The sequence below is a fragment of the Syngnathoides biaculeatus genome, chromosome 21 (assembly GCF_019802595.1).
Source record: "Syngnathoides biaculeatus isolate LvHL_M chromosome 21, ASM1980259v1, whole genome shotgun sequence".
Classification (NCBI taxonomy): Eukaryota; Metazoa; Chordata; class Actinopteri; order Syngnathiformes; family Syngnathidae; genus Syngnathoides; species Syngnathoides biaculeatus.
Window position 1 is genome coordinate 4,927,432 of NC_084660.1, and position 23,504 is coordinate 4,950,935.

Below are 23,504 nucleotides of genomic sequence, written 5' to 3' on the forward strand. Positions count from 1 at the left end.
TTCCCCCCAAGCTTTATTATTCTTATTACTACCTTGTAAATAACATAACTATGGAAACACAATCCTGAATAAATGACAGTTTTAAATGCCTAATGATGGCAATCAAAACGCATGCCTTGCCTGGTGTGTCCAGTATATCTGTAACATCGTTGTACAACTTGGAAGCACATACCTCGGGTGAAAAGTTTCGACCGTTACTAAATCACCCGTTTTTGCAACGTATGAAGGGGCACCAAAGATTTGCCAATCAATGTTCGATATCGACGATGTGACCGCGGGAACGCGGCCAAATGAATCCTTTTCCACAACGCTCCACCCCTCGCTCCAGCTGAAGCAAGCAGGCACCATGTGCCGGGGCCCGGCCGGGGCCTGCGACCTGCCCGAGTACTGCACGGGCGCCTCGCCGTACTGCCCCGCCAACGTCTACCTGCTGGACGGCTCTTCCTGCCAGTACGGACGAGCCTACTGCTACAACGGCATGTGTCTGACTCATCAACAGCAGTGCTTGCAACTGTGGGGCTCCGGTAAGGTTGGTTCTTGCTCGGTTCCGGTTGTTATCAGTCTTAAAGGTGCAAGCAGCTTGTGCAATTACGGGGCCGCGGCGTGTTTTGCAGGCGCCCGACCGGCCCACGACGCCTGTTTCGAAGACGTCAACGCCGCGGGGAACGCTTTTGGGAACTGCGGGAAAGATGAGCGCGGCAACTACGTCAAGTGTGCAAAAAGGTGATTTACGAGACCCCCGAGCCACAACTTGCACGAAGGGAATTACGGGAACGGAGCCCGCGAAGGGAAGCCAGACGTGAACATAATCCTGTCCCGATGTTAAGGATAAACAAATAGGCCAATTAATGTACAACAACTGTTAGATTCTTTGATGTTCTGTGTCCAAAAATCGCACAGTTGAGTGTGCAGACTGGAGATGATTGATGAGCCCATTTGCCTTTCTTTTTTTTTCTTTTTTTTTTTTTTTCTCCATTCCTCCATCCGAACGCATGCCGCTCTGACTAATTAATGGCTCCAAATGAGCAATTTGGTAATGTTAATGAACCCGCGGATTAAGGAAGTTGATTGCCGCGCTGCCCAAAACAATTATGCGACCCCACAGGAATCATTAGACGCTGTTGCGGTCACACTGAAGCTGATTACAGGAGATGTAAATGCAACATCTCCCCTGTTAGAATCTGACTAATCTTTGCATTAGTCACCGCAACAAACTCTCTGCTTCATCATCCTGTAATTGTCATCGTTTTTTTTCCCCCACCCCTCAGATGGCGTGTGTGAGTTTGCGTTTTGATTTGCATATCAAAGAGGAAGAAGTTAAACAGAACTTTTAAAAACTACCTGGAAAAAGCCCACAGTTGATTTTAGGCCTAGGCGATAAATTGATTTTATCGATTGGGTCAGGATTGTTGCTCAGGGCTTTTTTTTTTTTTTTTTTTTTTTTTCCCCCCACATATCAAGATTCGTTTTCAGTAGTGTCATGAAGAAGGGTGATGATTCAAATAGGAAATTGGAAATTGGAAAAACTTGAAAAACTGGAAAAGGCCTTGTTAATCCGTTATTTTTTGTTTTTTTGTCGTTTTATTTCATTTTTGTCCAGTGACGCCAAATGCGGTAAGATCCAGTGCCACAGCGCCGCCAAGAAGCCCAAAGGCACCAACGCCGTGTCAATCGACACCACCATCAAGACAGGAGGCATCGAGGTCAAATGTCGTGGCACTTACGTGTACAGCACTCAGGACGGCCAGGGGGACCTGCCGGACCCCGGTTTGGTCATGACGGGCACCAAGTGTGGCGAGGGCAAGGTGACGTCCGGCTCGCTCAAACATCCACTTGTCCCACTTTGGTTGCAATCGCTCGTTTTTTTTTGTTTTTTTGGGGGGAGGGGACGGGTCTGTGCTGTGCGCCACGTTACCACGACGACCGGCACATCGCTGGGGTGTTGCAACGGCGCCACTTTTTTGCTATCGTTAGCACTTTTTCCACAAACACGTCCTGAGACGGTTCCTCCAAAAAAGCAACTTGCAAAAGCTTTTTGTGGCGTCATTGGAGAAAAAAGTAAATGTTTTTTTTTTTTTTTAAAGTACTCTATTTGTGTAGATCTTCGCGTCAAAGACACACAAAAAAAAAATCATAAAATGGCTAAAAGCAAAGAAATAATGATTTCCCACAGGGTCCTATCAGTGTATTCAGGCACTCCAGAGTGCCGCCTATTTGCATACAAGCAAATAAAAAAGTCAATTTTCCATAAAATGTCCCTTTGAAGCAGCAAATTTGCACAAGAAACAGCAGTTCTGTCCGATTGTGCGCGCTGCAACGTTCATAATCGACGGAGTCATAGATGCACTCATACGACAGCATCACAATTTAAATCTGTTTTTTTTTTTTTTATTATTCTATACTGCTGGAAAGCACAGACATGCAAACATTCCCAAACAAGCCCAGCAGGGGGCCACACTAATTGGACTGTTTTGCATGAGATGTTTAAAAATAATTAAAAAGAAATAACGAAAGCCCCTCAAAAGCAAAAACGCACAGTGGAGAAAAAAAATATAGAAACTAATACTGCATCGGTGTGGAAAAAAAGATTGACGGTAAAAATTCAAAATAAAAGATCTGATCTCAAAAATGACAATTTTGGTTTGTTCAGACTGTCTAACCAATTTCTTTTTTTGGGATGTGCCTGTGTGTGTGTGTGTATGCGTGTTTGTGCGTGACCTCGCTGGCTTGTGTCGTTGTCGCAGGTGTGCCGGGACCGCCGATGTCAAAACGCGTCTTTTAGCGAGCTGGATACTTGCATCTCGCGCTGTCACGACAACGGGGTGAGGACACAAAACCTGATCCTGCTGTCTAACCGTGCGTACGATACAAAAGAAAACATAAAAAAATGAAAAAAAACCCCAAGGTTTGAAATACGACATCCGTCAAGGTGAAGATTTATTGGAGGCAGCAGAAGCGAGCTTGAGGCAGATAAGGAGACATCATGCAAGATTCATTAGTCCATAAACCTCTTGGCGGGTGGGTCAGCCGGCTTTTTCCTGATAATGAAAGCAGCAGCTGAAAATGTCCAAATAGGCCACCATTCCAGTCCTGCGCTCTGCTCTGTTTACGAAGTCATCCGATGTTGGGTTAGGCCGGGCTCGCCCGTGTGTGTTTAGAAAGTCTAAAATTCATGAAAACGGAAGGCAGACTCGCGCAGCCGCCTGCCCCCCAGGCTTAGGGGGTCGCCGCTGCTTATGCGCCAGCGCGCTCGCGCCGAGGGAGGCGGCCGTCTCACGGTTTTGAGGTTCTGGGTCTGAAACTCTGCTCTGGCCTTCGTGCTGTGTAGATTGCCAAGTTAAGATCTCTGGCTTTCTTCCACATTTTAAAAATATGTGAAGTTGATTGAAGACAATGAATTGAAAAGACTGCGAAATGTAGAAACTCGAGCTACACGTTGCTCTTTACTCACATTTGTTTCTGTCCTCATCATTTCGAGTATGTGCATTAGCCGTACGTCGGAATAGGTTGGTGGTTGTGAATTTATTTCACAAAACTCTGACTTGAACGATTATCACACGGAAACGTCCGGATGGTTTGTGTTTTTCCACTTTGACTTTGCTTGACTTCAGTGCCGGTCGTGCCCACCGCAGGTGTGCAACAGCAACGGAAATTGCCACTGTCATCGAGGCTGGGCGCCCCCTTTCTGCGAGAAGCCGGGACTTGGAGGCAGTGTGGACAGTGGGCCTGTGCAGTACGATAGTGAGTACACACACACACACAAACAAGGACGCTTTACGGAATATTGGCGGTCAGGTGACTAAGACACCTTGGGGCTGTTTTGAAGAGTTAGTTTTGGAAAATGGCGCAAAGGTCTTGTGCGGTGCGTGCAGGTCAGGCGGGCTTGGTGGCGGGCCTTTTGTTTGCCTTCCTGGTGGTCCTGCCTGGCGCGCTGCTGCTCTTCTACTGCTACTGGGTCAAGACCTCCTACTTCCACAAGTGGCTCGCGCAGAGAGAGAAGAACAAGAGCAACAAGTAGCGTGACTAACTTAGTAATACTCTGCATATGCTCTCCCGTCGCTCTCGCGTTTGTCTTGCTTGAGACTGGAGCACCTCGTCTTGATCCAAGTATCACAAACCGTTGTGTGTTGTCTGCGATGAACGGCTTCCAAATACTGGACAATGTATCCACATTTGGGGACTCTAGCTTTGTTGTGCGCTTTGGTTTTCGACCATATTTGACAGTGTTTCTAATGCTCTGGTGCCCTCTTGTGGCCAGGATGGAGACTGACAACGGCAAGAAGAAAGGCCACCTGAATCCCGCCTTTCACTTAAAGGTTGTGGGGCCAGTCGGCAAAGCCAGCAGCCACAAGGGGGTGAGTTCAGGGGGCTATCAACTCCAGTGGAAAACCCCAGAGTTCATGTTTTGTTTTGTTTTTTTCTTCCACCAGCTTTCTGCTACCAACAAAGAGGTTCTCCCTCTCCGGCCGGACCCGGCCCCGAGTGGCACCCAGCCGGTCAACATCGTGCGACCCCTGCGGCCTGCCCCGTTCACTCGGGACATCAAGGGGGCCCGTCCTCCTCTCCCGGCGGCCCCCCGGAAACCCCCGCAGAGACTGAGCCCGCCCAAGAAGCCGCTGCCCCTCAACCCGATGCGATCTCCACTGGTGAGGCTGCCTAATTCATCCCCCCCACCCAAAAATTACAATGTGGAATCGAATGGAAAGGCCATTAACCCATTCAAACACCACCCCCAACCTCCCAAAAAAAAAAAAAAAAAAAAATAATAATAATAATAATACTCATATTCAAGGTACCGCTGTATAAACAACATTTTATTTTTTTCTTTATTCAGCCCAGACCATCACCCTTGCCCCCGCAGAGGCCCCTACCCCTCAGTCCCGCCAGAGGAAGCTCGCCAGTCCGGGTGCTCACCCCGAAACCGTCGCCAAGGCTGCTGGTCATGATGCCCCCGGCAGGAGGACGGAAGCCCGTGGGCAGGGTCTCAGGCGTCCCCCCTCTCAGAGCACTCAGGTGGGTACTCTGTAAATTTTCACCTGTAGCTGATGGGCATCTGGAATGTATCTCCCACATTGAATGGGGGGGATTTTTAGAGGTCGTGGGAGTGGCCGAATTTGTTTTCTTTTTCCAAATGTGTTTGTATCGGTGTGTGTAACAGAGAATGTCTGTTAGTCAGAGAAAAGTGTGCACGTGATAGTATGTGTGACTGCGTGTTTTACTTACTTCATCAAGTTATTTGTGGGGCGGTTGGATCCTTTCCCCCGGCATCCTAGATTTAAACAATGCTGTTTCTTTTGCTGCTTCTGCAGACCAGTGCCGGGTGCCAAAACGAAGGCGGGCTCGCCTCCATCGTGAACGCGGCCTTTCTCTTCTCCCTCGAAGCCTTTTTTTTTTTTTTTTTTTTTTTTTTTTTTTTGCACTAAAGGAAGGTCGCCGCAACGGTAGACCACTCAGCGGTCCCGGCAGACACGAAAGCGACGGTACGGCACGTTGGCAATCTTTCGCCACATTTGACGCGGTTTTGCACGGAGGCCTCGCAGACTGACACGGAGCGTCACAGCATTTTTTAATTTTTTTTTTTTTTTTGCCAAAATTGGTTATTTTAACGTCATTTTAAAACATTCTTTGTGTACGTAAAACTGTTGTCCTGTTTACAATTTGTCTGGGATTTGTGTTCTGTGCCAAAGAGGTCTTTTCATGCCTGGGGAGCGGGTGTCCACGATTGCTTGAAAATCTTTACCACAAGTCCAGTCCACGATGGGCATTGAGCATTTTTTCCATATCCATGATACGCTCTTATTTCTCAGTTCGGCAATATTGGCATATTAGTAAGATGGGTACATTTAACTAGTGAGGCAAAACTACACGAGTTGCCCTACTGGTATTCCAACGTTGTCCTACTAGTGAGGACAAAGAGAATACATGGCTATCGAAGAAATGCTCACACACCTAGCCCCATTTGTCATATTGTTTATAAATTATATTGTTATTGTTTTTTTGTTTTTTTTTTTACATTGTTTTCATGTCGTTTGGGATCGGGATTTTGCGATTGTCCAGTTCCACGCAGTTCAGTCGCATGGCTCGGCGTGCATCTGGTTTCAATTGTGTCACTCTTGAGGACAAAAGAAGAAGAATTACGACTCAACTGCTTCTTTTGAACCTGTTTACATGTTGACGAGAGTACTTGATGGACCACCCCTGCTCCCCCCCCCCTCTCTGTTATCTCTTGCGTTGTTTCACCACTTTTGAAATGTTCCATAAACCATTTTTTTTACAAAATGGTCATCGCTCTTCCTTGTGCTCCTTTGCAGAACAATGATTCCCAGAGAAAATGAGCTTTTCTGGCTCTTGAATTGCAATTTCATACCCGATTCCCCTCAATGAATCCAGAGAGAAACGAAGTTTTGACCTTGAAAACATATAAAATTGTATTTATTACAACCGGTAAATTTCATCTTATAGTGTAGTCTATTACTTCTATAGTTTAATTGAACTGTAGAGAATTACCGGAGGAAACGTCTTTTGTCCGGAGCTACTCCTTTTGTCCAGCGGGTGGCAGTAAATGCGGGTTGAACTGGTTTGACAACCGTCAACGAGCAAGAGGATTGCCGCTAATTGCGCATGCGCGCAAATGTCACGTTAGCTTTCTCATCCTCAAGATGCCACACAAAATGTCCTGTTTTATCGCTCTTAAGGACAGACACGGCTTCTTTACGGTGAGGGATTAGTTCCGCGAAGAGGGGACGCCACTGCTAAACGAAAGTGAAATTATGACAGCGAATGAGGATCAAGAGGTAGGGCATGAACGGACAATAATGTGGTTAGCGGCGAGATGCTAACTGCTGGCATCATTATTTTTTTTTTTTAAGTACACCGTTGAACTGTGGCAGTCTGTGAATGTTCCGCTTTTTTCTAGATGGAGTTGGAGGCTCTTCGCTCCATCTATGAGGGCGACGAGTGTTTTAAAGAACTTAGTCCGGTTTCCTTTCAATTACGGGTGAGTAATAATCTTCTTTCGATTCAGCAGGAGTCATGTCTCGTTGGATTTTGAAACTGTATAACAGATATGGATAAGTTCAATATGTATCATAGACCTCTACCGAGCAAGGAAATTGTGGTTATTGAAACACCCCCAGTTTTCCCAACACACCCAGTTTTTGTCACATTTGCTAGTATACCACGGGTACTGCTTATAGAGCTCGTGCACCCGCGTCATAAAATCACGTGACTTTTGTTTCCCTCGCCATATTGCCGGTCAAGATAAGCATTGCTCAATGCTAAGTCGGTTGGAGACGACACGGAAATATGTCCTGTGGCACGACGCCCAGAGTCTTGTCCGATACCGTCAGACATTTAGAAGGTGAAAATAAATGTCGGTACGTGGAAAAATTAGACAAACTCGGCATAGAGGACCCGTATTTGATGCCGAAATCGATGTTTTCACCGATAAGGAATTGGACTCTTAATTGGCTTCCGCTTGTCTTGGACAAGTGGATACACACATGGATAAGTTGTCGAGATTTACACAGAAAAGTTTGAAAGCGTACAAAAGTCTGGATGCATATGAATAGTTAGTTGCTGGATCGGTTCTCATCTGCAATAAATCCCACATAGTGACGGTTTTGACGGCTCGTGAACGCGGAAATGTGTTCCGGCAAAGGAATCCATTGATCTTTTCAGCTAATATTTAATACAAATACCAATATTTAAATAAATGGCCCCTGGTTTTACACAAACTCGTATTCATTAACTATGTTTGAGGGGAAAAAAAAAAAAAAAGGAGTTGTGAATGGTGGCGTCACGTGCACAAGCTCTATATGCTATTAAAAAAAAAAAAAAACTTTTGGGCTGCCGCTGAACATCTGGTTGCAAAGCCCGTAACTTTCCCACTGAAAGTAGTCCACAGGTGCTGGAAAAACTGGGTGTTCAAAGCTTTGGCCCTGCAGAACCACTGGAATTGCTGGTTTGTATTAAAAGCAATTCGTCAACAGATTGGAGACCTGGAGGACTCAAAAGCGTTCATCTTGGACATCGCTTGGCCAGAGACGTACCCCGAGAGCGGTCCCCAAATCTCCCTGGATGGCTTTTTTAACAACCGAATGTAAGTCTCGCGACCAGACAAATTGTCAGTTTTAAAAAACGCTAAAAATGAGACACTCGTCAGCGCTACGGAAACCAAGCAGCTCATCCTGTCCAAACTGGAGGAACAAGTGGAGGCGAATCTGGGCGACGCAATGACGTACACCCTGTTCGAGTGGGCCAAGGAGAACCAAGAAGCCCTGATGGAGAACCACCAACCCTCGGTCACCGCCGTGGTTCGTTCAAAGTTGGTCGCCGCCGCGAGTCGTAAACGTGCGCTTCGGCATTGACTGCTTCCTTCCCGCCGCTGTCAGACTGTAACGTCCAGTGGCGAAGCGACGGCCAACGCCACAGAAGGCAAAAAGAAGGAGCGCAAGGAGCAGCTCACCAAAGCGCAGAAGAGGAAGCTCGTCAACCGGACAGGTGGGGCCACGGTTCCGGGACCTCGGCCCAGACACATACGTACATGGGCACAAATAAGTGTGATCCCTGCTGAATGGAAGTGGCGCAACCTCAGAAAATTCTGCGAGGGATCAAATATTTTACCCCTAAGTTGAAGTTTGTTTTTGGTCCCGCATTTTCAGATAACAAAGGGGAACTGCCAAGAGGTTGGAACTGGATCGACGTCATTAAAGTACGTACGATACCAAGATTCTTTCATGTGATTTTTTTTTTTTTTTTTTTTTTTTTAATTTTTTTCATTTTTTTAAACAGGAAGTGCAATTAAAATTTTTTTCTCATGTTTTTCCGGTTGTTACGACAAACATCCAGCATGTAAGTATTAAAAAAAAAGAAAAAAAAATGAATATAATCTTTAGTTTAAGGAAAAAGTTGTCATTTTTGTTCTACTTTTGTGTTGCAGCTAAGCAAAACGGGAGGTAAAGATGACGATTAAGCCGGTGGACCGCTGCTGCCTTGAGCTCACCTGGGGCCAAACCCTCCTGAAAAGTGGAATCCGGGTCGACCAAAAGGGAGGCAACACTTTTCAGTACAATGTGTTCAGTATTTCATCACGGTTACTTGAAAATAATCTCCAAAAGAAAAACCTCCCACTGCCTGGAACCTCAAAAGGAGTCGCCTTACAAATGGATTGTTTGGAGTACAACGAGACTCGCCGGCAAACAATTCCATCAAATTTGACTTTGAAGGGACCTTTCTCTGAGGTGTGGCTTTAAATGACATTTTTTTGGGGGGGGTTTGTGTGATTATCGGCAAAGATCAGGGGGAAAAAAAACAACAAACTTTATTACGCGGAATTCTCTCTTTATTGTAATTAATGCATAAATGTGTGGAACTTTACAGAAGTGACGTCAGTAGACTGTCAACTCGAGTCCTCGTTACCATTAAAATCCTCCACTAAAACTGAGGGGATTTTTTTTTTTTTTTTTTTTTTTTCATAGTCTTCTACTGCTTCGACTTTGGTTTATCTACAGATTCCGGGGAAGATTTCTCAGGGACGTAATCATTGACAACGTCCAAGAGACCCCTTTTAAGGGATTTTTCTAACCGTTTGGAAAACTCCTTTTTAAACATGTTCTCAAAGAAGCTGTGGATGTCATGGGCGTCCTCCACCGAGTGTGCGGATTCGGTCCTTGTGCACGGTTCCTCCTCACTGTCACTCGGCGGTAACTCGACTGAGATGATCGATGAGGCAACGGAGGCCTCGGCCACGCGGTCATCTGAGATGTTTTCCTGTGGAGGTCTCTCGCTTTTCCTGTCGCCGTTTGTTTTCACCCTCTTGCTCTTTCTCCGGCCGTAGTGAGTCTTCCACATTGATGTGACTTTTTTGAAAATGGGCCTAATCGCTGGTTTGGCTCCAATACAGTCCAGGATGGATCTGGGACAGTTCTCCAGAATTGGTTGTATCTTCCTTGGACGTCTTATTTTCCACCTCTTCCAAAGGGACGGCCGGGACTCAAGTTGCCCCGGCGGCATCTTACCAAGGTCTGTTGTTGCTTCCGATGAAATTTCCCGCGCTGACAATTTTATCTCAATCCCGAGCACTGTTTCTGTTAAAGACTTCCTGGATATCCTGTCTTTTGACAATTTCAGCTCGATTTCTTCCGTTACTTTTGATGACGATCTCTTTGATCTCCTGCCTTCTGACAATCTAGAGCTATTGATTGTTGTCCTTGATGAAGACCGTGATATCCTGTCCTCTGACAATTTAGAGACTACGTCCATTGCTACTTTTGATGAAGTCTTCCTTGATATCCTGTCTTCGGACAATTTATAGACATGTACTGCCTCTTTGGACGAAGACCTCCTTGATACCGTGCTTTCTGACAATTTACGGACTTCTGTTGCCGCTTTCAAAGACCTGTTTGATACCCTGTCTTGTGACACTCTATGAATAACCCCTACTTCTGCTGAAGATAAAGACTTCCGAGATAGCCCGTCTTCTGATAATTTAGGTACAACCCCTACTTCTGCTAAAGATAGAGATTTCCTAGATACCCTGTCCTCTGACATTTTAGGAATAATCCCGACTTCTGCCAAAGATAGAGACTTCTGAGATACACTGTCTTCTGACATTTTAGGAGCAACCTCTACTTCTGCTAAAGATAAAGACTTCTGAGATACCCTGTCTTCTGACAATTTAGGAACAACTTGTACTTCAGATAAAGACTTCCTAGATACCCTGTCTTCTGACAATTCATGGTGAACCACTGCTGACAAAGGCTCCAGATCTGCTTTGGCCAGAGGCGTATCAGATACCACCTCTTCTGGCAATTTTGTGTCAAGGCCGACGTCTGTTTCATATGAAGTCCTCTCCGGTACGTGGCCTTCTGAAAATATAGCTGCATCTTTTACTGATGGCTTCTCAATATCAAACGTCTGAACACCAGCATCTACTACTACTTCATGTAGAGGCTTCCTTACTTCTTGGTCTTTGGAGAATTGAGAGTCACTATCTGCTACAGCTTCTTCTGACCATCTCTTGACATCAAACAACTGAAGGGCATCATCTACTTCGAATAGCGGCTTCCTTACTTCCTGGTCTACAGACAATTGAGTGTCAGCGTCTACTATTGCTTCCGATGAAGACCAATCTGGTACCCTGTCTTCTGGTGACTTCGGGTCAGTATTTATTAGTAATTGTAACGAAGGCTTCTTCGCTACCACGTCCTCTGACCACTTAGAATCCACAGCTACTGCTTCTGATGAAGACATCTTTGCCACATTGACTTCTGGTTCGTTAAGATCAGTATCTAATCCTGGTTGTAAGGAGGGCTTTTTTTCTAGCCAATCTTCTGGCCACTGAAAATCAGTATCTACCAATTCTAATGAAGGCCTCTTTGCTACTGTGTCTTCTTGCCACTTAAGATCAGTATGTACTATTTCCAAAGAACTCTCCGTTTCTAGCGGGTCTTCTTGCCACTCATGATCATTATCTACCTTTTCTAGTGATGTATTTTCTACCCGGTGGTCATGCCTCTCATGATCAGCATCCATTGTTTCTTCCTGTGAAAGTTTCTCTTCTATCTGATCTTCAGTTATCGTAAGATGAGCTTCTAGTGTTTCTGATGAAGAACTGCTTTTTACCTTGTCATCTGGCCCCTGAATGCCAGCATCTATGACTGCTTCTGGTGAATGCCTCTTTACTACCTGGTCTTCTGGCAACTTGAGATTGCGGCCTGCTGCTTCTGGTGAATGTGGCTTTACCAAACTGTCCCCTGGCCACTTAAGATCAGCATATTGCGCTTCTGATGAAGACCTCTGTGCTACTTCGTCTTCCAGGAGCATCCGCTCAACATTTACGCCTTCTGGCGAAGGCCTCTTTGCTTCCTTGTCTTCTGGCAACTCAAGATCAGCCTCTACTGCTTTGGATGAAGATCTCTTTGCTACCGTGTCTCCTGGCAACTCAAGAACGGCATCAACTGCGTCAGATGAAGACCTCTTTGCTAACCTGTCTTCTGGCAACTCAAGATCAGCAGGTACTGCTTCAAATGAAGACCTCTCTGCTACCGTGTCTTCTGGCAAGTCAAGCTCAGCAGTTACTGCTTCAGATGATGGGCTCTCTGCTACCCAGTCTCCTGGCAACTCGAGATCAGCAGTTACAAGTTCAGATGAACACCTCTTTTCCACCCCGTCTACTGGCAACTCAAAATGAAGAGTTGCTCCTTCAGATGACCTCTTTGCTATCCCATCTTCAAGCAACTCAGGATCAGCACAGGCCTTGTCATCTGATAAAGTCCTTGTTTCTTCCTTGTCTTCTGGTGACTTGTTACTCTCAAAAGGAGGGACTATGGAAGATCTATGCTCTGGGGAATCTTGAGCCCCCCGCGATAAAACCACGTCATTATCCAGGTTACTTGTTATACTCGTGCTCTCAACTGATTCCTTTAAAATCCCTACGGTATCGTCATAGACCGTCAGTTCGCTGTTTTCCAATTTGTCAGGAACACATAAGAGCTGTTCTGATTTTACAGAAGCGACCTGATCTTCAGTGTCTGCATCCCTAAGTCGAGACGGATCTGCTCCTTCCAACAAGCCAGTAGTTAGACATGTGTCCTCTGTTGCCTCTTGATCTAAGACGTCTTGGTCTAGCAATCCTTCACCTTTGCTGTCAGTCAAATCTGATGGAGTAACCGATGAGACAAAAGAAGCCAAATCAGGCACCAAGTTTTCCTCTGTTGTGGGTGAAAGGCTAGCAGCTGATTCCCTCTCTGACACGCAGGGTTCCTCCACTGTCTGTTTGTCCAAATGCAGAGGCCCCACTGTTTTCTGTAAAGTCGACTTCAGTTTTTCGACAATTGTTTTGCCAGCTGTATCAATGGTGTCAACAACAGGGTTAAACACTTGCCCGAACAAATCTTTGGCCTTGTCAATTAAGGAAGGTGTGGTGGAGGTCGACGAAGAGGGAGAAAGCGAGCCATCTAACGTTTGCGAAAAGTCGTCCAGGTGAGTATGTTGCTCATCTGTGTTGACACTCAATTCCTCCTCAAAGATACCGGTATCATCCTCTTCCTCAATATCTAAACTAGCCAAGTCTCGAGTCTTCTTTACGGCGCTCGTTCGAGCAAATATCCTCAATGCCGACGTGGCACCGGCGCGCGTACCCTCTTCCTGCTCGGCGATCATCAGTCGCTCGGAGAAAAAATCCTTGAGGTGTTGCTTGATTTTCTGCTGGGTGGCCACACCATATGACGACTCGTCGATTAAGGAGTTAGACATGGCCCGCTCCTCCTTGTCCCAGAGGGTGATCAGGTGCCGCAAGTTGGCGACATCGAGGGTGCTTTTTTCAACAATGCTCTTGATGATATTGTTGATCTTAGCGTCTTTGTTTTCGTCCTTGAGGCTGTAAGTCATATTCTAGAGTAGAAATGCAAACATCTGATTAGCATGCAGATCCTGGCGTGTATAATTCACTTTGTGTACAGTGGGCCATCATTTATTGCGTGACCCACCCTCATTAAATCTTCAAACAGCAGCAAGACATGCAAAAATCAAAGGCATAAAACATCCAAAATGCACTGAATACAATACTGTATCAGTAGACTTCAGCACTCTCTTGCGTATCGAGGGACTACACTGAAGGCACGCTACTAAATTTGGACTTACCCGCTGTAAAAAAAAAAAACACTTAAGAATATACAATTTGGCAGGGGCTCGGATGGCGAACCACTATCATGATGTAAGCCGCAGTCAGTACCTGGCCTGCCCGGCAGCTTTTCACATCATCGCCAAACATCCCCCGCTGGGCAAAAAAATCCTTAATGCCATGTTGAATCTTCTCAAGGGTGAGGATGTCGTTTCCTGGCCCAAGTGTGGCACTCTCGCTACTCATCTTTGGCGGCTGTGTACGCAGTCTTTTCTTTCTCAGGGGAAAATATGTACGAACATTTGCGCTCTGAGGTTTTTGCGGGGTCGGCCGACGTCCAGGGGGTTCCTTACAATTGCAAACCCTTTTACGTCTCAGGACAAGGCCAACCAAAGGGTGCCAGTGTGTGACATCGTCGCTCTTTGTCATGAAGAGTCGACATCTCACTTTGTCGTCAAGGCGTACCGCCGGTAATAGTCATCATCAAGGCACATCACCAATTGAAAACCTGGTTGTCCTGTTTTTCTTTCTGCTACAAAAGATGGGGGCTGGATCCATCCCTTTTCTTATGATGTTTGAAAGCTTTTAGGTTTCAACACGAACAACGGCTCTGGGCCAGTATGGCGACCGGCGCTACCTTCAAGACACTGAGCCAGTCCAAATTGCTTAAATACAATGAAAGAGAGACTCCTACTATACCAAGATGCTTTAGTTTTATTCATTTTTCATACGTCAAAAATAAAGAAACTTCTCACTGAAACAAATAGCTTGATGAAGGTGTCACAGCACATGTCCTCACAAGTGGCTTTTTCTGCGGTTCAATTGTGCTCTCAACATTGTCCTCTGATGGATTAGCTGCTGGGTCACTACCTGGACCGGCGGTCTTTTCTGTTCTTGTCCAAACTTTTGTCCATGGTCTTTTCGTTGTCCCCCCTGCATTTGGGACAGTACCACTTGCCCTTGGGTTTGTAGGTCAGCCCCACGCAGGAGAAATGGAACCATTCGATGGGGCACTGGTCGTTGTCGCAGCCGATCATCTCACCGTACGACACCTGCTCGCACAAACAGTAGGTGGGCTCATTGGGGTCGATTGCGAAATCCACCGGAGAAGCGTCTCGCTCCTGCTTGGACTTGCGCTTCTTCTTCTTGGTGGACTTGGACTTCTTCTCTCTGGGAAGCGGGGCAGGCGGCTCCTCCACCGCGTCGTCCGCCACGGAGCCGTTGGCGGACGGGTGGCTGGAGTCTCGGCTCTCGCTGTTCCGTTGACGTCGCGGCCTGCGGCCCGAGGCGCGTTCGGCGGAGGCCGGGGTGGCTACAGCTGCTGCGGCGGCGGGGGGCTCCTGGACGTTCGTGCGCCGTTCCGGTGCCACCCGTTCGGGATGACAGGGCTCCTGGAGGCACAGGGAATGGGAGTCCATCTGGCGCGAGCGATTCTCCACCAACTCCGTCATCTGGGTCACCACGTGGATCTTCTCGTCGCCCAGCTCTTGGCTGATGATGAGCGCCCGTTGTAACTGGACCTGCAGGCGCTTCCGCTGGCCGCTATCCTGCTCCGCCTTGTACTTCTCAAAGACTTCATCCACCTCCTTCAGCACTTCTGCAAACACGAATACAAATGACTTGCATCTACCTCACAAGTGGAAATGTGGAGATCAGAGCTGCGTCGGTAGAGAATGAGGAAGGCCGCCGAACGTTTCTGTGAGATTGATAGTGTAGTGTACCGCTTTTGGGGAAAATGGCAGGAAGCGTGCGGGAGCAGACTCCCACATGTGAAGGCTGTAACAAAAGTGCGGGCATTAAAACTCCCAGCTCTTCAGAGTGTGGGTGGTGCAAGTCCTTCAGCAGCTAAGGTGCGGGTCTTACGACTCGCACGACACCTGCGAGTGTGACCAAGTGTCAGAACCGAAGCCGCAGAGACGTCCACTATTCGGGTGTGTCAAAAAAGTGCGGGTGTCGCAACAAACCCGCCCAGCTCCGCCTCCACCGGCAGTGACGACGCCGGTCGGTCACGTGACGGGGGGGCCGGGCATGGGAGAAAAGCTCTTGTGGCTTCTACAAAGCACACCAGCACAGTCCGCGGATCGCCACAATGGAGGTGCCGACTTAACCCATCACACTGTGCTGTCGGTCCGCCGTAAAATGACGCCGAACGTCCGAGCTTGACCGCAGTCACCGCTGCGGGCGTTGAATAAAAAGTATGACCACGCGCTTGTGTCGGTTACCGCCACGAAATGGAAACAAACGTGTACCTTTTTCCGAACAGAGTTTGGCGCGAGGGAGCCAGGCTGCGTTGGCGTTCATGTGGGGAAACGCGGCGGACGCGCAAAGCCGCCTCGGAGGTCACCTCACCTTGATACTTAGCGTCGATTTCCCGGAGCACGGAAACATTCCTTTGTATGTCCAAAGGCAGGGACTCCACGCATTCCAGATAATCCTCCACGTAGTTGGCCAATTGTTGTGACTTGTCAGCATTCGGGTAGTGGTGGCCTAACATTGTCCCGACGATGCATCGAGGAGCGCCGGGATCGCCGGGGGGGGGAGGGTGGGGGAACGTGCGGAATTGTGGGGATTCGATTCAAATGCCGGACGACTTTGCGAGCCCGTAAGGGCAGCTCACTTCAAACAAAACTGCCAGTAGTGCGCATGCGTGAGCATTTCCTATTATGGCGTTGGACGGTTTCTGCCCCTCCGATGTCGTCGCGGGGGCGGGGCCGGTGGGGAACGCGGTGTCGCGATTGGGCGAGAGGGGGCGCATTAGCATAGTAAAAAAATACGCTGACAAAACAGCACTTTTTTAAAAAAAATGATCCTGTCCCAGACAAACACCAGTACTAGTAACACCGTCCATGTTTTACAGTACTTAATTTCATCACTTTGGGGTTTCTCGAACCGGGTGCTACTTGTAGAATTTCCACTAGAGGGCGCCGTGACGTAAATTCTGCTATTAAAATACACGAAGTCGTCATCTGTCCATATAGTTGTTTTTCCTGTTCTAAACCCCGACTGTATGTTCATTTTTTTCAAGTATATTCTTGATATCACATGTATAATGAATACAAACAAGTTATTTCAAATGTAAAAATTCACCTTTTCGGGATTCATTGAAAAACGCACATATTTTTCCTGTTTTCATGCTGCTTTTTTTCCCCCCCTAATTCTCTTTTGATATATTAACAGTTGGCTCTGCCGTATTACCAGCGTCAACATCTTGCTAAGTTTCTTTTACTGTAAACGGCAACGACCTCCTCCCCTTGCCGAATGTTGCTAGTTTCGTTTCCCGAACACTTGCCGCCATTAAATCAGCAGCTCGGCGCAATTTGCGCCGACCGCTTCTGGGGGCTGATTTCAAAATAACAGTGTAAATTGTGCACAATGCTTCGTTAAAATAATTTGACCTCAGGTCTTTTTGCCCACGATTGCAGTTTCATTTATTGAATAGCGCGACCACTTAAAAGCGTCGAGATTATGAATTCGGAGCGGTAGAAGGATGACTTTGGTATTTTATTTTTACGTCCCCCTCCGCGCTTCCGGTCATCGTGCCTGTTTATTTAAGCGCCTTGATTCGTCGTAGGACCGAGGCGTCATTCCGTCCCTCGAGGTCTCCGGGAAGCTACCAACTAACCGCACCTGTCGCCATGAAAAGTTCACTCATAATCGTTTTTTGCTGCGTTTTTTCAGGTAATAACTTGAACGTACTTTTTTTTTTTTTCTTTAAGTACTCTGGTCTTGCTTTAAGTACGTTTTTTTTTTTTAGGGGAGAGGGTACATCGATTTCCCTTTCTCGTTTTCGGTTCTATATGACGTATGGACTAAAACGAGCTTTGTAAGCCTTTTAAATGTCGAATGCGGGTTGAAAAAGTTTGGATTTTTGTTTAGTTTTTTTTTTTGTTTTTTTTTTTGCTTTAGAGCAACGTGTTTGGAATTGACAATGCTTTGTGGACTTTTGTACTCTTGCGACATTATCAGGCCAATTCGACACAGAAGTCACGTCACTTGCCTCACACTTTTGATTAACACTTTATTTTTTGTGCTACTTAAAAAAAAAAAAAAGTAGACAGACAAATATAGGGGCGTCCTTTTGTTTATTTATCATCTGTGGACTCGAGTCGTCACACAGTCTAAGAAGTCTAGTTTTTATTTTGTTTAAAGGTGACCTAGTCTCTGTAATTTTGAAATACTCTCCTACTGTATTGATGACAATTATGAAGGAATTTCTTTTTGATAAATCTCTATTTGCACCAATCTGTGCTCTGGCAGCATTTGATGGGTTTTATACTTATTTATTTTTATTTTCATTGACTCTAATGCCCTGGGTTTTTCTTCTTCTTTTCAATGGAAGCACTGGCTCAAGATGAAAACCTCCCCGCGACTCTGGCTCCCGGAGAAGAATTCTTTCCCTCAACCAAACCGGAACCTTCCAGCAGCCAAACGACACCTGCGCCCCTGACCCCGGCCTCCAACACGACGACGAGCGCTACGACCGGTCCCCCGCCCTCGACGACGAGCGCTACGACCGGTCCCCCGCCCTCGACGACGAGCGCTACGACCGGTCCCCCGCCCTCGACGACCGGTCATCTTTCTACGACCCCCAACGCTACGACCGGTCACATTCCCATAACCAACAACGATACGACCACCCCTGCCCCCTCCACCAATACGACCACCCCTGCCCCCTCCACCACGGCTCCACCCAAGCCCACGCCGCCCAACCCCTTGAGTGCGGGAGATTACCACCTGATGAAGGGCAAAGCCATTTGCCTGATGGCCCGCATGGCCGTGCAGATCCGACTCGTGAAACCAAAGGTGCTTTTAGTTCACTCTTGTGTAAAGTGTCTGACGGCAATGCTCAGGTGGAAGTATCTAACTAGAAAAATATCCTAAATATTTTTTGCAAAACACAACAAGAAGCCTCTGCTACCTGATTGCTAGCAAACAATGGGATACCCCATAGGCACGAGGCTAACAATTAGCATCTATGTGGTGGTGTTGGCCATTTTTCAGAAGACATGTATAATTTTTTTTTTTAATTCCTTTTCCAGGACAGCGGAACGTTCACGGTGCAGCCCAATAAGACCCGAGCTGTTGGGGAGTGTCAGGAGAACCGGGCCAACCTCACGCTGGTCTTCCAGGAGGGTTTCATCACCTTCATTTTCAACAAGGTGCGCTTCTCTCCAAGCTGGCAAAAGTCGACCCGACGTGTACTCAAGTGGAAGTACAGCCACTCGTGTATAAAAAAAAAAAAAAAGACTTGACAAAAGTTGCACTGATTCAACTTTAAAAAAAAAAAAAAAAAAATTGGTCAGGCCCCATATAAATGTACACTATCCATTTTAATAACTTGCTGCAACAGATAAAGGAGTAGAAAATGTCCCCGTTTTTAATTTATCTGGAATAGCACTTGTCCTAACCTGTGGGGGGGGGAAAAAGATTTTGATTGCTGCCGTTCATGTGATTTTCATACGCAGGCTGTCACGGGAGAAATATCCCTCCAAAAAGGGGAAGTGGACTTGCCGAGCCAGTTTTTTTTTTTTTCTTTCCTTTTTCTTTTTCCTGTTTTGTATTTGCGTGTCATAGCATGTGACAAGCGTCACTCAAGTGCCTCACCCACGCAAACGCCGCAAATTACCCTTACTGATTTGTTGACATAGCAAATAACAATCACATCCCAACTTGCATTTTCTTATCTTTTTGTATTCCCTCAGAGCACCGGCGAAAACAGCGCCTACGCTAACGCTTTGCTGTTCAGCCTCGTCTACCCCTTAAGCACAGGTAAAGTCGCTTTTTCGCGTGACACTCGAAGAGCTTGAAGGACTTTGGAGGTATCTGTAACCAAGAAAATGTCTTGAGTGGGCCAACGTATTTTGGTGTCTTTGTGACAAAGCGCTGCTTTTGTGAGTGAAAATACAGATTTTACAACAGTAAGCAGTAGTTGGTTTATTTTGACAGGAGCATTTCTTAGCCTTTACTAAGCGTAATTTGCCCGTCTCGTGCTGTTTTTTGCAGCCGGCGGGCACTACGCCGCCAGCAACCAGTCGTTGCGCGCCTTCCCCACGAAGATCGGCCACTCCTACTCCTGCAGGAGCGAGTCCATTTACATGGGGAACGGATTGTATCTGGATGTCAAGGACGACCGGATTCAGGCCTTCAATCTGACCAAGAGTGAGGAGTTCGGCGTCAGTAAGTAGCCCCATGGGTTGTCAGCCCCGCCGCCGCCGTTGTTGACCCGCTTGTAACATTTGGCAATGATTTCAGCCGACCACTGTGCAGCCGACCAGCCCGATTACAGAGTGGCCATCGGTGTGGGCGTGACATTGCTGATCCTCATCTTGGTGGTGATCGCGGTCTACCTGCTGGGCCGCAAGAGAAGGACGGATGGCTACCAATCACTTTGAGGGCCCCCAAGGCAGAACCTGACTCTTCGACCCATCCCTGTATGAAATCCTCGTTTCTTGCCCAACGTTTTCCATGAATTTACACTGTGGCCTCTGTGTGTGACAAATATTCTCCCCCCCCCCCCCCCCCAAAGTGTTCCTCTGAGTGATTCCTGCACAGCCTTTTTTTTTTTTTTTTTTTTTTTTTTTTTTTTTTAACTATGAATCCACTAAAAGGAATGGGCCGGGGTCGCTTTCAGCGTTATGTCCCAATCATTGTTAAGTGGAGCTGAGGTTCGTCAATGCATGCGTTGTATTAATTGAGTCAGCGCTCCAATTTAAGCGGCTGTCGCTTGCTGCTGATGAATGCGCGCGCTGTAGTGTCTGTTCGATGAAAGTGTCTTTTCAAGTGTTTGTAGGTTCGATGAGGGATTTTTATGTCCATTGTTTTCTGGAGTCTTGATGCCATTAAAGATTGATCCATTTGTAACGTTTGTCCAAGTTTATTCTAGTACTGGTACATCTCAAATTAGAATATAATGGGAAAATTCATTTATGTAGCTGTATATTAAAGACTTGGGGCAAATGTTTGAAAATTTGTGCATGGTTAAATTTTCAATGTGAGTGTTAGTTTTGCTGTAAATTAAGACTGGGGGGTGTGTGTAATGAGATTTGCTTTTTTTAATTTTAACTTTTTGAGTGGCTTCATGGGAAAATTAGTCAATGAAAGTTATTGTGGTGGAAAAAGGTAAAACTTTTGTCATTTTTAAAATGTCAAATTTAGTTTGAGGAGCTAGCCTGCAGGTGAGTGCATTTCTCACAAATAATAGTGCGTGAAATTATGTTTATGAAAAGAATACGTGCTCTTGTGGCGATAAATATGGAAATGCCCCGTTTTCTGACAGCTTTCGCTGCACCTGAAGGGGTCGTCCTGTGACGTAGTCAACGTGATGACGCACCGCGAGTGAGTTTCGGCGCAGACGACGTGAAGTGCGCGGCAAAAGAAGTGCGACACAAAAACACAAAACAACCCGAAGAAGAAGCATGTGGCCGGGGTACTGCTGAGAAAACCGGGTACGTGATACGGCTCACGCCGCCTGGGCTTTCCGACACCTGAGCGAGCCTTTTCAGTCAATTGCAGCACTGCGGGGGCCATTTCCTCGCCACTTTTCTTTTTCCAAATCGTTTCGCGTTATTGTGAAATAGTCTCGCGCTAGCTAGCAGCTCATTAGCGTGTTAGCCGCACCTGGGCGCCGGCCAACTGAAGACGACGTTTGTGTGTCGGCTTCTGAGTCCCGGCCGGCTTTGCGTCGTCTCGCGGCGATGCAATGCGACGTCGGAGTAGCCGCTTCTCGGCTTGGAAGCGAGGTTTGAGCGGAACGCCGGTTTCAATCAGGCTCCAAATGCTAACTTTAGCCTAGCCCATTTTCAATGGGTGTGTGCGTGCTTTTTAGATCGGAGTGCCCCGCCCACCAAGCCAGCATCGTTTTCACATTTAGCTTAAAAAAATGGACTTATTGAGTCAGTTTCTTCCGTATCTACACGAGTATTTGTCAACTTAAATAGTTAAATCCAGTATTACTTGTTACATCTAACTATAGAATCTGAATATATTTGTTAAACCCTGTTCGAAGCTAAATGTGTCAAAATACAAAAGGAACCTTGTAGTACGAATACAAGATGGGACAATTTCTCTTTTTATTGGTTAGTGTGGCCACTGCTAGCATATCGTTTTGGTAAAAAAGTGAGGGATTTTGTTGATGTTGTGTTACATTCAGTACTGCAGGTGAAGACTGCATCAAGAGAGAAACAATGGGTTTGCATTCATCCCAGAAGAAACACTTCCCCTTGCGGGGGATCGACGGTGTCGTTCAGCTCTTCGACGCCGAGCTCCGCAAGCCCGAGCCGGACCTCGCCCTCCTCTCCCTGGTCCTTGGTTTCGTCGAGCACTTCCTCGCCGTGAACCGCGTTGTCCCCGTCAACGTGCCCGGCGTGCGATTTGAGCCGCTGGAGCCGGACTGTCCCAACTCGTGTTTCCCCACCGTAGAGCTGGGCATGATCTCGGCGCTGTATGAGCGCTTCACAGCGCAGATCCGCGGGGCCGTGGACCTGTCCCAGTACAGGCGGGCGGCGGCGGGGTCCAGTCGGGAACTGGTGAAGAAGGTGTCGGACGTGATCTGGAACAGCCTCAGTCGATCTTACTTTAAAGACCGTGCCCACATCCAGTCTCTCTTCAGCCTCATCACCGGTAAGTAGAACGGGGCGATATGACACTCAAATAAAATCTCCCGACGCAAGCTGCACAGACACTGCACAAATGGATTTTTTTTTTTGCTCAGGAAAAAGCAAGTGATGATTTCTTTTTCAGCATTACCTTGTAAAGAAATACAATGAATTCCTCCATTGATGTGATTTACATTCCAAATCCACAATATAGAGACCAAATTTAAATAATTTTAAACATTTAATTTAGGACATGAAATACTACTCACAAGTCGATTAAAACTACTATGTAAATGGATTTGAACGCAAACATTTACAAGCATAAAATGAAAGGCATGTTGAACTGCGGAAGCGGTTGAAATTATTGTATTTTGTAAATCGTCCAGATAAATAAACTGTGGTGTCCTTGATGAAGGGACAAAATTGGACAGCTCGGGTGTGGCCTTTGCGGTGGTGGCGGCCTGCCAGGTCCTGGCCCTGAAGGATGTGCACCTGGCCTTGTCCGAAGACCACGCCTGGGTCATCTTTGGCAAGAGCGGCGAGGAGACTGCCGAGGTCACCTGGCACGGCAAGGGGAACGAAGACCGGCGAGGGCAGACGGTCGCGGCGGGAGTCAATGAAAAGGTGAGTGATACGTCGTGGGACTACGTGCAATCGGTGGAAAACTGGGAACTATGCAAGAACTTTGTTGAAGTGAGTTGAGTCGCGTTATTTATGCATTTGTTGGCATCTTTGCGCTGAGGAGCTCGATTTTAGAAACAAGTAGTGATTTTTTCTTTAACTTTTTTTTTTTTTTTTTTTAGTCCTAGATTTTCACTATTTGTACATTGTCAGCAAGTACTGTGTTTGTGTCTCCTTCAGAGTTGGCTGTACCTCAAGGGCTCCTACATGAAATGTGACCGCAACATGGAGGTGGCGTTCATGGTGTGCGCCATCAACCCCTCACTGGACCTGCACACTGACAGCTCGGAGCTGCTGCAGCTTCAGCAGGTGACCACAAAACGCACCATCCCGAATCGACAGTCTTGTAGCTTATCATTTTCCCTCATCGCCCCCTTTTGTTTTTGCTAAGGTCATCCCATTGTTAATCCATATTTTAAAGGGCATGCATTATGGAAGGTGGAACTTTTAAATGCTTGGACAGTAAATTTTCATTTTCACCATAATTTGGAGGAACTATGTTCACATTTCATATACAGCAACAAGTAACTAGAGTTGTTGTTAGCGTCTGTTTTTGGGAAGATTAGTTGCTAATCCTTTTAAAAAAAATAGCTTGGCAACTAGAT

General features: G+C 46.7%; 6 protein-coding genes across 15 annotated transcripts in view; 4 read left to right on the forward strand and 2 right to left on the reverse strand.

Annotated features, from left to right (window-relative positions):
* adam19a (ADAM metallopeptidase domain 19a) overlaps positions 1-5,411 on the forward strand; it is a 33,235-nt gene extending 27,824 nt beyond the window's left edge. The window contains exons 14-23 of the mRNA XM_061809188.1: positions 329-524; positions 615-723; positions 1,601-1,805; positions 2,745-2,822; positions 3,633-3,741; positions 3,873-4,014; positions 4,259-4,355; positions 4,431-4,646; positions 4,835-5,013; positions 5,310-5,411. Coding sequence (XP_061665172.1) covers positions 329-524; positions 615-723; positions 1,601-1,805; positions 2,745-2,822; positions 3,633-3,741; positions 3,873-4,014; positions 4,259-4,355; positions 4,431-4,646; positions 4,835-5,013; positions 5,310-5,355 — 1,377 coding nt within the window. The 3' untranslated portion in view covers positions 5,356-5,411. The remainder of the gene's footprint in view (positions 1-328; positions 525-614; positions 724-1,600; positions 1,806-2,744; positions 2,823-3,632; positions 3,742-3,872; positions 4,015-4,258; positions 4,356-4,430; positions 4,647-4,834; positions 5,014-5,309) is intronic.
* A 1,178-nt stretch (positions 5,412-6,589) lies between these two features.
* On the forward strand, positions 6,590-9,445 carry rwdd (RWD domain containing 4). The gene is made up of 8 exons (XM_061809210.1): positions 6,590-6,794; positions 6,917-6,997; positions 7,992-8,101; positions 8,165-8,315; positions 8,394-8,502; positions 8,664-8,713; positions 8,794-8,853; positions 8,942-9,445. The coding sequence occupies exons 1-8, from the start codon at positions 6,771-6,773 to the stop codon at positions 8,972-8,974; spliced, it is 618 nt and encodes a 205-aa protein (XP_061665194.1). The 5' UTR covers positions 6,590-6,770; the 3' UTR covers positions 8,975-9,445.
* A 38-nt stretch (positions 9,446-9,483) lies between these two features.
* Positions 9,484-17,006, reverse strand: LOC133494907 (uncharacterized). Of its 3 annotated transcripts, none has more exons than XM_061809186.1 (2): positions 16,712-17,006; positions 9,484-13,395 (listed from the first exon to the last, which is right to left on the reverse strand). In XM_061809186.1, exons 1-2 carry the CDS (start codon positions 16,724-16,726, stop codon positions 9,484-9,486), a joined length of 3,927 nt encoding a protein of 1,308 aa, XP_061665170.1. In that variant the 5' UTR covers positions 16,727-17,006. The 3 variants fall into 3 exon arrangements, with proteins under 3 accessions (XP_061665170.1, XP_061665169.1, XP_061665171.1); XM_061809185.1 differs by lacking the exon at positions 16,712-17,006 and adding an exon at positions 13,736-14,163; XM_061809187.1 differs by lacking the exon at positions 16,712-17,006 and adding an exon at positions 13,645-14,163.
* On the reverse strand, positions 14,319-16,169 carry ing2 (inhibitor of growth family, member 2). Of its 2 annotated transcripts, none has more exons than XM_061809208.1 (2): positions 15,974-16,169; positions 14,319-15,221 (listed from the first exon to the last, which is right to left on the reverse strand). In XM_061809208.1, exons 1-2 carry the CDS (start codon positions 16,116-16,118, stop codon positions 14,491-14,493), a joined length of 876 nt encoding a protein of 291 aa, XP_061665192.1. In that variant the 5' UTR covers positions 16,119-16,169; the 3' UTR covers positions 14,319-14,490. The 2 variants fall into 2 exon arrangements, with proteins under 2 accessions (XP_061665192.1, XP_061665193.1); XM_061809209.1 differs by lacking the exon at positions 15,974-16,169 and adding an exon at positions 15,346-15,463.
* Positions 17,007-17,147: 141 nt separating the features above from the next.
* Positions 17,148-20,485, forward strand: LOC133494916 (lysosome-associated membrane glycoprotein 3-like). 2 transcript variants are annotated; one of them, XR_009793456.1, is made up of 7 exons: positions 17,148-17,302; positions 17,964-18,427; positions 18,664-18,783; positions 19,327-19,393; positions 19,628-19,801; positions 19,877-20,381; positions 20,415-20,485. XR_009793456.1 is itself a non-coding variant. In XM_061809207.1 (6 exons), exons 1-6 carry the CDS (start codon positions 17,260-17,262, stop codon positions 20,014-20,016), a joined length of 1,008 nt encoding a protein of 335 aa, XP_061665191.1. In that variant the 5' UTR covers positions 17,148-17,259; the 3' UTR covers positions 20,017-20,485. The 2 variants fall into 2 exon arrangements, 1 of the variants encoding a protein (XP_061665191.1); XM_061809207.1 differs by having other exon boundaries at positions 19,877-20,485.
* A 426-nt stretch (positions 20,486-20,911) lies between these two features.
* men1 (multiple endocrine neoplasia I) overlaps positions 20,912-23,504 on the forward strand; it is an 8,023-nt gene continuing 5,430 nt past the window's right edge. For 3 of the 6 annotated variants that reach the window (XM_061809194.1, XM_061809198.1, XM_061809199.1), the window contains exons 1-4: positions 20,912-21,069; positions 21,774-22,243; positions 22,634-22,842; positions 23,080-23,208. In XM_061809194.1, coding sequence (XP_061665178.1) covers positions 21,808-22,243; positions 22,634-22,842; positions 23,080-23,208 — 774 coding nt within the window. In that variant the 5' untranslated portion in view covers positions 20,912-21,069; positions 21,774-21,807. Of the gene's footprint in view, positions 21,070-21,094; positions 21,364-21,395; positions 21,700-21,773; positions 22,244-22,633; positions 22,843-23,079; positions 23,209-23,504 lie in introns of those variants that run through there. The other 3 variants (XM_061809197.1, XM_061809196.1, XM_061809195.1) reach the window with 3 other exon arrangements.

Bases quoted from the DNA above. Each gene is read 5' to 3' on its own strand.
- rwdd (XM_061809210.1), top strand. From the start codon at position 6,771: ATGACAGCGAATGAGGATCAAGAG. The intron at 8,316-8,393 runs GTTCGTTCAAAG...CGCCGCTGTCAG, and splicing joins AACCCTCGGTCACCGCCGTG to ACTGTAACGTCCAGTGGCGA. The intron at 8,854-8,941 runs GTAAGTATTAAA...TTTGTGTTGCAG, and splicing joins TTACGACAAACATCCAGCAT to CTAAGCAAAACGGGAGGTAA.
- LOC133494907 (XM_061809185.1), bottom strand. From the start codon at position 14,053: ATGACAAAGAGCGACGATGTCACACACTGGCACCCTTTGGTTGGCCTT. The intron at 13,396-13,735 runs GTACTGACTGCG...TTTCTACTCTAG, and splicing joins AAAGCTGCCGGGCAGGCCAG to AATATGACTTACAGCCTCAA.
- ing2 (XM_061809208.1), bottom strand. From the start codon at position 16,118: ATGTTAGGCCACCACTACCCGAATGCTGACAAGTCACAACAATTGGCC. The intron at 15,222-15,973 runs GTGAGGTGACCT...TCGTGTTTGCAG, and splicing joins AATCGACGCTAAGTATCAAG to AAGTGCTGAAGGAGGTGGAT.
- LOC133494916 (XM_061809207.1), top strand. From the start codon at position 17,260: ATGAAAAGTTCACTCATAATCGTTTTTTGCTGCGTTTTTTCAG. The intron at 18,784-19,326 runs GTGCGCTTCTCT...GTATTCCCTCAG, and splicing joins TCACCTTCATTTTCAACAAG to AGCACCGGCGAAAACAGCGC. The intron at 19,802-19,876 runs GTAAGTAGCCCC...CAATGATTTCAG, and splicing joins GAGTGAGGAGTTCGGCGTCA to CCGACCACTGTGCAGCCGAC.